Below are 10,530 nucleotides of genomic sequence, written 5' to 3' on the forward strand. Positions count from 1 at the left end.
TGGCGAGATCGGCGGCGATGGGATCGGGGGGAGGTGGTGGGGGTCGTGGTTGTGGCCTTGTGGCCGATTTTTTTTAGCCGAGACTGGTGGGGTAGTTCGTGGGGTTCAGAAAGATCTACGCGCCTCCTTATAGGGCAAGCTGTGATCCGAATAACTATTCTAATCCCAGGATCAGAATAGTGCTTCTCTCTCTCTCTCTCTCTCTCTCTCTCTCTCTCTCTATATATATATATATATATATATATATATATATATATATATAAGTACAATGATTAATTTGGAGTACAAGACAAGCCAGAACAAATCCTAGTCTATCTCGTCTTTCCTAATAATCAATATACTCAACAAGTTGCATCAGCGGATCTATGGATTTTGGCATTCATACCTTGGATTGCTTGGCTCTTATAATGACCTTAATTTCCTTTAGAGATAACAATTGTTCAAAAGACTTGTTGCCGGAGAAGCTCCATCTTGCAACTATTTTGTCAATGATCATGAGTATACGACGGGCTACTATCTTGCCAAATGCATCTATGCTCCGTAGAAGAATGGTCGTCCCAAAACGGTTAGGAACATGTATTTTTTTTAACTCATAAAACTTATGACAAGAATTGAAGATGAGAGAGAGGGGCAGAGGGCATTGGGTGTGATTTGTCTGTGTGCTTGGCTGGCTTTGCTTGCTGCGCCCTCCTGCGCGAGCAGCGTAGATGCTTTCTCCCGTTGCCTTTCCCGGGCTCTGTCGCAGCCCTGGAATCCCTCCCTGGCTTATTCCCGTCTCTGCACTGCACACCTACAGCTCCTTTACTGCATCGCTAGAGAGAGAGTGGAAAAGGCAATGCATGCAAGAGAAGAGAGAGAGAGAGAGTAAGGCTGCCAGAATTTTCAAAAGGTGATCTTTCATGGAAGCATATGAAAAAGATACGAAGACAGAAGGAGTTGGCGTATACTTCTCTCTCCTCCGCTACAGAGAGAGAGAGTGTGTGTGAGAGAGGGGCAGAGCAGGAGCAATGAGGCATCGGGAGTGGAGATAGCAATCGAGTGCAGATACTCTGTAGAGTAGAGAGAGAGTGTGTGTGTGTGGAAATGTAGTACTCCATCCTTGTCCCTTCTCCAAGCCTCGCTTGGCCTTTCCGGTCTGTGCCTGCTTCTCGGGCGAAGCACCAGCTTGTCCTCCCTCTATATATAGCTCCCCATTTCCTGCTGCTTCAGACTCAACAGAGAGAGAGAGAGGGAGAGAGAGAGAGAGAGAGCTGGCTCCTGTGACTTGTGAGGCTGCTGTGTCTGTCTAGCAACCAGTTCTTCAAAAGAGGGTTGAAAGAGAGAGGGGGGGGAGAGAGAAAGATGGCTTGGAACGGGTCGAAGGATGAGGAAGAGAGGGGGCTTGAGCTGAGCCTCGGCCTGCCTGGCTACTTCTCCGGATCACCAGGCCAAGAAGGTAGCTCCTGCGCCATGCATGCTTGCTTCTTGCTCCTTAATTCCTCTTCTTTCTTCGAAGCTTCATGCTTTGCCTTTTGCTGTTCGTCTCAGGCTTGGAGGGGAAGGGAGGCCGCCGTGGTGCTGCTGGTGCTGGAGCAAAGGGAAGAAGCAACGTCTCCAAGCCAAGGTTTAGTTTGGTTCGGTTTTCCTTGGTATAGTAGAGTAGTTCCTCCAACCTGCTGGAGTAAATATGAGATTTTACCTTGCTGTTCCTTGTGCTTGTCGGGCCAATTTCACCTTTTCTTCCAAGAAACTGTCACTGCCACTAGCAGCAGCTCCATAATTTATCTGTTACCTGTACTACTAGTGGAGATGCCAATGTGTGCAAGTGGAACATGATTAAAGATTTTACTGATCCATGTTCTACTTGTCTCTGGAACGTGCAGCAGGCCGGCGGCCGCCGCTCCGGTCGTGGGGTGGCCTCCGGTACGCTCCTTCCGGCGGAACCTCGCTTCCTCGTCCAAACCGCCGGCCGCCGAGCCACGCCACGGCGCGGGCGGCAAGGCTGATGGCAGCATCTACAAGGGCCGGTTCGTGAAGATCAACATGGACGGCGTCCCCATCGGCCGGAAGGTGGACCTTAAGGCGCACGGCAGCTACGGCAAGCTCGCCGACGCCGTCGACCACCTCTTCCAGGGCCTCCTCGCCGGTACGTGCACACGCAAACCGGCACTTCCGTTCCACGAGCGAAACTGCGTGCCTGCGTGCGCTTTGGTCGATCATTGGCTAACTTTGCTCTGTCCGCTCTGCTCGCGCCGCAGCTCAAAGGGACGAGAGCTCCTGCGCGGGGGAGAAGCCTGCGGCGATCACGGGGCTGCTGGACGGCAGCGGCGAGTACACTCTGGTGTACGAGGACGACGAGGGCGACCAGATGCTGGTCGGGGACGTGCCATGGGAGTGAGTTCGATCGATCTTCCCCTTGAACAAACCAAGCGAGAGATTTCTGTCTCAGTCGCAAAACAAACAAATTTGTCCTCTTGTTCTGAACTTACTGACGACGATCTCTGGACGTTGTTGCAGCATGTTCATCGCCACCGCGAAGAGGCTGCGCGTGCTGCGGAGCTCGGATCTGAACGCGTCCTCGGTCAGTACAACTGCAGATGCTGATGCTTTCTCCACATCCTTCAAGCTGATTCATCTTGCTTATTGTCGTTCCTTGTTGTTGGCAGCTACGAGCGGCGGTGAGCCGGAAGAGGGGAGCGGCCGAGTGCTGAGCCATTTATTTAGGGAGAACACATATGTCGCTCTCGATCGGAATGTTTTCTATCCTTTTTGCAAGCTAGCTAGACTTTCTGCTATCGATCTGTATAAATTTCCCGGATCTCTTGGCTATCATCGTGTCATGTTGCTATCATCGAGCAGGCCTGACTTGCACTGTTAGGATCATGTATCTAGTGCAGTGTCGTAACTCGTAAGGTGTTGATTTTTGGAACGGCGCAGGAATGCTAAGTTTGGCTTTTATCGACCACTGTTGCTGCCTCTGTGAGGGGGGAATCTTGGTCAGTGCCCATGTACTATACAGCGATGTTGCTTGCTGAACTGGGTTATCATGAATGCTAGCGCCATAGTTTCTCGTGATGCCTGCACCCACAGTTCCGGGCATGTTGCGCGCCAGCGAGCAACGAGCTCACGGGGCTGGATCCCTGCGCCAAAATGTTTTTGAAATTCTAAACTCTCAAGTAAGGATTTTCTTTTTCAACCATGTGAAAGGAAGTAAAAATATGAAAGTACGGATTTTATGCGACGTTCTACAAGAATTTTATAGGGATCTGAAGGATTGAAATGAAATTATACAGGAATTTCTCATATACTCTCTCTGTAAACTAATATAAAAGCGTTTAGATCACTAAAGTACTAGTCTAAACGCTCTTATATTAAGTTACAGAGGGAGTACTACTTTTGGCGCTATAGGAATGGATTAGTTGTGCCTATAAAAATAAAAAGGAAAGAGAATGGACTAGTTTCCTATAAACACATTCCCTTTTTCTACAAATTCTAGAACAAAACGCGAGGTACTTTGCATCAAAATTTCTCCGGTCCGAGGCAACGTAGTCCTTCTTTTGCTAATTAAGAACAAAAACATTTTCATGCCAAATTCCCCTTTACATTTTTTAAAATCACGGGTATTTTCAACCACATTTAAACTCAAAACTTTAAAGGATTTTATGGGACTCAATTTCTACATGAATCTAAGGGATCGGGATGATTTAAACTACAATAATACTCCCTCTGTAAAAAAATATAAGTAGATATCTAAACACTCTTATATTTCTTTACAGAGGGAGTACTTTTCTGGCTACATGAATGGAATAATTTCGTATAAAGGAATACATTTTTCTTATGAAATTCTTGCAGGGCAACCAAGCTATACTATGAGGTTCTTCTTTCTAGCCAAAGAACCAACAACAGAACTCTTACATTATTTGCCCGTAAGTGTAAATTTTTTGTGTTTCTATTAGTAAAACTCTTACATTATTCCCCTTCATCAGTATATTGCCCGTAAGTGTAGCATTTTTGTGTTTCTATTAGTAAAACCATGTACGGACCCGGTACGTAGACTTGTAGATAACCTACAAAGGAGATGTGCCATTAAACACAAGGAGTAAATGGCGCGTGCAAGTGCGCCACCAATGTCATTTGTGTGTTTCCTTGCAAAAAAAAAACGTCACATGCATGTTCAATTCATTCGAACCCACAATCTCATTTCAGGAAGTTTGCTAGAAAGGCTTTTTTATGGGAATGAAATAAGTTTTTTCACTTGAAATAAAAGGTCCATTTTACATTATGGCATATGTTGCTAATTTATATTTCTTTAGTGTCTGATGTCTGAAATTTGATTAGTAAGATATATTGGTTGTGGTTCATTGATGTATCAAATAAATGGTCTGATCATTTTAATAGCCCATTTTCTATTTTGATCTGTATTGTGCTTTTAAGCAACTCCAACGCGGCGACCCATTTCGTGAACACATGAACAATTTCTGAAAACGTGAAAACATTTTAAATTTTGAACATTTTCTAAAATTTTAAATTCTGGTAATTTTTTGAAATTTTTACATTTATGAAAAAAGGAGAAAGCAAAGGAAAGGTAAAATGAAACAGAAAATAAAAAAGCATGAAGAAAACCAGAAAAATAGTAAATAAACAAAACAGGGAAAAAACAGGTTCAGAAACCAGTTGCTCGCTCGAAATGGGTCGGCCCATGTCGCGTTGCTCATTGAAGCGAAGCTGCGGAGAGCAACTAATATAGGAGCATTCATTCCGGAGCCTCCCAAGGGTCACTTGGGGTGGTTAGATGGTTTTTTTCGGGCTTTTTTGGCATTTTGATTTTTCACCCGTCTTTTTTAGCTTTTGGACAAAAAAATTCATTTTTTTTGCGCAAAAAAACCCGTTTCCTTTTTCTTTTCGTTTTCGCGAGATGCATGGATTTACTTCCGTGAAAGGCACGTTTTTGCTTCTGCGAGAGACATGGTCTTAGGAAGATTTAAACACACGATTTAAGAGGTAAAACGTTTTGAATAAACGAACCTATAAAAAAAGGAAAAATTCCCATGTTGCAATAAGTGGCGCACATACAACACGCTACTTCTCGCGGTCTGGGAAGGTGAAAGTGATCTTTAGAAGAAGTACTCCTCAATTAGTTATTTCGGAATCTGCGACTATTCGACGCACGCGGACAGCAAATAGAATCTGGCGCGAGAAAAACCAAATGCTTACTACCGGGAGCAACTAGTTAACGAGCGCTCCTTCGCGAGCCTCGCAACGATCAGCATCACTTGGCGCGCTCTCAGCCATTTGCCACGTGTCGCGCTCTGGACGTTCCCTTCGGATTTTGTTTTTTTATTTTTCCGCACGTGTTTTCGGCTTTTTAAACGGTTTTTTTTCCGGTTTGTCCCGCCGTTTTGGTTTCCCCCCGGTCTTTCTTAGCTTTTCGATCAAAAAAATTCAAATTTTTTTATGCGAAAAAACGCGTATTCTTTTTTTTCCTTTCGAGAAAGTCACGGTTTTCTTCCGCGAGAGGCACGGTTGTGCTTTAGCAAGAGTCACGGCCGTGCCTTTCGGAAATGAAAAAAAAACGCATTTTCTATTTTTTTTCTTTCGCGAGAGTCACGGTTTTGCTTCCGCGAGAGGCACGGTTGTACTTTCGCGAGAGTCACGGCCGTGCCTCTTGAAAAGGGAAAAACAAAACGCGTTTTTTTTTCTTTCGGGAGAGTTACGGTTTTGCTTCCGCGAGAGGCACGGTTGTGCTTTCGCGAAAGTCACGGCCGTGCCTCTCGGAAAGGGAAAAAATACGTGTTTTCTGTTTTTTTCTTTCACGAGAGTCACGGTTTTGCTTTCGCGAGAGTCACGGCCGTGCCTCTCGGAAACGAAAAAAAAACGCGTTTTCTATTTTTTTTACTTCCATGAGTCACGGTTTTGCTTTCACGAGAGGCACGGTTGTGATTTCGCGAGAGGCACGGACGTGCCTCTTTCGGAAAGGGGAAAAAACCATGCTTCCGGTCCGGTTTTTCGCCCGGTTTTTTTCATCCGGCTTTTTTGTGGAAAAAAAAGTTCGTCAAAACCTATCAACATGGGATCTAGTTTTGAAGATCTCGACGTGAGGAATCCAACGGTGAAAACGGTTCGAGATTTGGACGCACGGTTTAAGAGATAAAACGTTTTGAATAAACAGATCTACGAAAAAAGGGAAAACTCCCAAGTTGCGACAAGTGGCGCGCTGCATGTGCGCCATTTGTGGCGACCTAGGAAAGTGGAGTGTTCTTTGCAACGAGTACTCCTTAATTAGTGATTTCGCTTACTGCCGCACTCTCTTATCTCTAAAAAACAAACTACCGCCCTCTCATAAAGGCCCACGTGCGACAGTCCATTAGGCCGACATTACATGGGCCGGACATTTATTACTCCGATAACAATTCCATCTCCATCCAGCCCAGCACGAATATTGGCGCCGCCGTCCCTTCCTTTCTTCTCCCCCAATCCAACTCCAACTCCTGAAAATACCCCTACCGAAGCGCAAAAAGAAACTCGAAGCACAGGAACACGAAGCAAGCTGCCCCCCCTCCTCACCTCCGACTCACTCACGATCCGAGATCAGGTACGACCCCGCCCCCGATGCTGCCGCCACTCGATCGCTCAGTACGTGCGCTTCTGCGAGCTCAGTTCGCCCTTGCGCCGCCGCAAATAGATCGCCGCGAGAAGGGTTTCTAGGGTTTCCGCGGTCGCGATTTCCCCTCCCGATTAGTCTCGTTTCGGCCGTTGCGCGCTAGATCGGGGACGACTGTGGCGGTAGTGTGACACCTAGGTCAGGGGAGAGGGGATACGGCGCGGGTTGCTGGTGATTCGGTGGGACTGGTTCGGCGCGATCTTGATTTGTTTTCTGTTTGGTGGTGTGCGTGGGCACAGGATGGCCGGATCGACGGAACTCCCTACCAAGGGCGGCTTCAGCTTCGACCTGTGCCGCAGGAACGCCATGCTGGAGAAGAATGGCCTCAAGATGCCCGGGTTCAGGAAGACCGGGACTACCATCGTCGGCCTCGTGTTTGCGGTGAGCCACTGCTCTTCTCCACTTACTCGCTTTTGAAGCTGGAAACAGAGGGGCAGTTTAGTATGTGATGTTACCAGCTACCGCTTAAGATTTTCTTGACGACAACACTCTTTGCAAATTAGACGGACTCTGGGAGAAATTACTTCAGATTATCTGTTTACCTTATGTTGCAGCACATTCCCATGTTCTGTCTGGTAAATTTTCGTTTGAGTAAGTGAGTATGTTTTGCCAAAAATTAATGGATGCTTGCATGCCAATCTCTGACCCTCGCAGTAGTTCTTTCTAACTGACAATGGATGGAGAATCAAGCCATATGGCTTCAATCTGGCATCATTTTGTGGTTTCTCCATGAATAAATTACTAAAAATAAGGGGTTGATGAACCATGTTTTGTATCTAGGATGGAGTTGTTCTTGGGGCAGACACAAGGGCAACCGAGGGTCCTATAGTTGCTGATAAGAACTGCGAGAAAATTCATTTTATGGCACCAAACATATATTGCTGCGGTGCTGGAACTGCTGCTGACACAGAGGCTGTGACAGGTAAGAAAGAAGTTACTGACAGAAAGAAACCAAATCAATCTTCATTTGTTTACTCGTATTTTTCTCAGAATCTATCACACAAACGTCATGATATGTGCTTTTACTCCAGATATGGTCAGCTCCCAGCTACAACTTCACCGTTATGCTACTAGCCGTGAGTCAAGAGTTGTAACCGCTCTTACACTACTGAAGACACATCTTTTTAACTACCAAGGTCATGTCAGTGCTGCTCTCGTTCTTGGCGGAGTAGATGTCACTGGACCACATCTACACACTGTGAGTAACTGAGTATAATTGTTTGATGGTCTTCTGATAAGAGAAATTCAGGCTAGTTTTGATAACTTTTGAATCCCCAGGTTTATCCGCATGGCTCCACCGATACTCTTCCTTTTGCCACGATGGGTTCTGGATCCCTTGCTGCAATGTCAGTGTTTGAGTCGAAGTACAGAGAAGGCCTCACAGTAAGTGAACAAACGCAACAGTTCATGCACTTGACTATGTGGATATCTTAGTATTGCACGGGTGGTGACTTTGCTTTAGCAGATCAGTGCTTGTTCTTTGTGTATCATTTTTTGTAACAATATGTACTAACCGATTACTTTATCCTGCAGAGGGAGGAGGGAATTGCACTTGTAGCTGAGGCAATCCGTGCTGGTATCTTCAATGACTTGGGAAGTGGCAGCAACGTGGATGTTTGTGTGATAACCAAGGTATGTAATTATGTAACTTTTGTTCTGTTACCTGAGATGACAAACACTATAAGTGTTTGCAAACACGGCCAAAATGTTCGATGTTTATATGATGAGCTTCCAACCTACTCCCTCCGTTCCTAAATACAAGTCTTTTTAAAGATTTCACTACAAACTACATACGGATGTATATATACATAGTTTAGAGTGTAGATTCATTCATTTTGCTCCGTATGTAGTCTATAGTGTAATCTCTAAAAAGACTTATATTTAGGAACGGAGGGAGTATTTCCTGTTTTGGTCCTTCATTGCACATGGCTGACATACATTTCTCGTTGTAAATTCTACTCCCTCTGTTCCTAAATATAAGTCTTTTTAGAGATTTCAGTATCGACTACATACGGATGTATATAGACGTAGTTTAGGGTGTAGATTCACTCATTTTGCTCCGTATGTAGTCCATGTTTAATCTCTAAAAAGACTTATATTTAGGAAAGGATGGAGTAGTAAGTCAAATTCTCAACATAATTATCTATGCCACTGCATAGTTTCTTCTACCATGCGCTAGAGTTTTTGGGAAAATTATAAGATGACAGGGTATGTAACTAGCAGGGATACGCAGTTGTTTCGTTAATTAAGGGCAGGTGTCGCTACCTATTGTATTCAGAAAGTACTAGTTGAATGCATTAGCATTGATTAAAGTGCTGGAATATATACTATTATTAGTTTAGTTGGAACTAATAGTGTGCATTTTTTAGCCTCACTGCTTTGCTAATCTAGTTTCTTTGTTAATAATTCCAGGGGAACACAGAGTACTTGAGAAACCACGAGTTACCAAACCCAAGGACTTTTGTCAGCTCGAAGGGATACAGCTTCAACAAGGGGCATACCGGTAAGTGACTGATTAATGTCACAGGCTACATACATAGTGATGCTTGAGCGTTGTGAAGTTTTTGATATCCCTTCTCTTGTTTGCAGAGGTATTGTCTACAAAGATCACGCAGCTGAAGCTGAAGCCAGAGGTCGCTGATGGTGATGCAATGGAAGAGTGATCTTGTGTGCTTACGCTCGGTCAAGTAGTCATGCTAAAAATTTGCGCCATTTCTTCTTTTTTCTCAGCGTGGGTGCTAGAACAGAAAAATGGATGTATTTTGTTGTACTTGCTGAATTTGATGCAGACCTTTATGTTAAACTGTCTCTGGGCTGTTGGTGTTATCGTCTATGAATCTAAAATTCATATTCCCGGTTAACTATGGCAACCAAAAGGTGTGATATGTTTGTTAACTTGATTTCAAATCACCAAGTAGTCCAGTCAAATTGTGTGGGAGGTTCATAATGCCAGTGTACTGTAACTCGGTTCCTGAAGATTGGCTAGTATGGGGTCGTATAATCGATTGTTAATGCGCTAGGTGCTACATATAACACCTGAAAAACATGTGGCAGTAACCAGGACTTCTGCGGGCGGGCGGGGCGAAATGGGATGTTGAAATTGATTTCCTGGAGATGGACTGTCTTAGCATCTGGGGTGATTCAGAACTGTGTGAATAGCTTATACAAAGTAACAACGTTCGTATCCATTGCCCAAGAGTAGGTTAGAGCAACTCTAACGGGGCGCGACCTAAATGGACGGCGCTTTTGTCCGTTTGGGTTGGCCGCCCCCGGCGTCAGCCCTGTTTAAGATTTGAATCGGCAGTGCGTCCAATATGTCGACCCATATATACCGGTGTGGTCGGCTAGCCGCCGTTTTCCAACAAATAGCACAACTTTTGCATTATTTCACACACAACTTTTGCATTATTTCACAAGCAAACATATAGTCCACAACTACATAAATAGCATAGTTTTACAAGCCAAATAAAAGTAAAATTGTCTCACATAGTTTGGCAAGCTGAATAAAAAAGATACATCTATTGGTTATCAACATGAGCCCACATATGCTCAATCAAATCATTTTGCAATTGCATGTGAGTTTTCTAATCACGCAAGTCATGATGAAATTAGGTGAGTTGTTCAAACGTTGCCGCTCCTCCATGCTTAGGCACAACATTCTCACCTTGATACTGAAACCCTTGATCGTAGAGACGTTCTGGGCGCTCATCTTCTATGATCATATTGTGCATGATCACACAAGCAGTCATCACCTCCCATAGTTTCTGCGTGCCCCAAATATTAGCAGGATACCGAGCGATGCCCCATCGAGATTGCAAAACACCAAAGGCATGCTCGACGTCCTTCCTAGCACTCTCTTGCTCTTGGGCAAATCTTTTCCTCTTCTCTCC

General features: G+C 44.7%; 2 protein-coding genes across 2 annotated transcripts; both read left to right on the forward strand.

Annotated features, from left to right (window-relative positions):
- Positions 1 to 1,034: 1,034 nt before the first annotated feature.
- On the forward strand, positions 1,035 to 2,942 carry LOC119275849 (auxin-responsive protein IAA16-like). Its single transcript, XM_037556806.1, has 6 exons — positions 1,035 to 1,435; positions 1,528 to 1,603; positions 1,863 to 2,125; positions 2,238 to 2,373; positions 2,497 to 2,560; positions 2,646 to 2,942. The coding sequence occupies exons 1-6, from the start codon at positions 1,342 to 1,344 to the stop codon at positions 2,688 to 2,690; spliced, it is 678 nt and encodes a 225-aa protein (XP_037412703.1). The 5' UTR covers positions 1,035 to 1,341; the 3' UTR covers positions 2,691 to 2,942.
- Positions 2,943 to 6,413: 3,471 nt separating this feature from the next.
- On the forward strand, positions 6,414 to 9,535 carry LOC119368130 (proteasome subunit beta type-7-B-like). The gene is made up of 8 exons (XM_037633471.1): positions 6,414 to 6,571; positions 6,880 to 7,021; positions 7,421 to 7,562; positions 7,672 to 7,838; positions 7,919 to 8,023; positions 8,174 to 8,272; positions 9,053 to 9,143; positions 9,230 to 9,535. Exons 2-8 carry the CDS (start codon positions 6,881 to 6,883, stop codon positions 9,301 to 9,303), a joined length of 819 nt encoding a protein of 272 aa, XP_037489368.1. The 5' UTR covers positions 6,414 to 6,571; position 6,880; the 3' UTR covers positions 9,304 to 9,535.
- The last annotated feature ends 995 nt before the right edge of the window (positions 9,536 to 10,530 follow it).

This window comes from Triticum dicoccoides, chromosome 1A, assembly GCF_002162155.2.
Source record: "Triticum dicoccoides isolate Atlit2015 ecotype Zavitan chromosome 1A, WEW_v2.0, whole genome shotgun sequence".
NCBI classification, from domain to species: Eukaryota; Viridiplantae; Streptophyta; class Magnoliopsida; order Poales; family Poaceae; genus Triticum; species Triticum dicoccoides.

What these genes read in the sequence shown, in the direction of transcription:
- LOC119275849 (XM_037556806.1), top strand. Translation starts at nt 1,342, where the DNA reads ATGGCTTGGAACGGGTCGAAGGATGAGGAAGAGAGGGGGCTTGAGCTG. An exon ending in CTTCCAGGGCCTCCTCGCCG is followed by an intron (nt 2,126 to 2,237) that starts GTACGTGCACAC and finishes CTCGCGCCGCAG; the next exon opens with CTCAAAGGGACGAGAGCTCC. An exon ending in GTCGGGGACGTGCCATGGGA is followed by an intron (nt 2,374 to 2,496) that starts GTGAGTTCGATC and finishes ACGTTGTTGCAG; the next exon opens with CATGTTCATCGCCACCGCGA.
- LOC119368130 (XM_037633471.1), top strand. Translation starts at nt 6,881, where the DNA reads ATGGCCGGATCGACGGAACTCCCTACCAAGGGCGGCTTCAGCTTCGAC. An exon ending in ATGTTTGTGTGATAACCAAG is followed by an intron (nt 8,273 to 9,052) that starts GTATGTAATTAT and finishes TAATAATTCCAG; the next exon opens with GGGAACACAGAGTACTTGAG. An exon ending in CTTCAACAAGGGGCATACCG is followed by an intron (nt 9,144 to 9,229) that starts GTAAGTGACTGA and finishes TCTTGTTTGCAG; the next exon opens with AGGTATTGTCTACAAAGATC.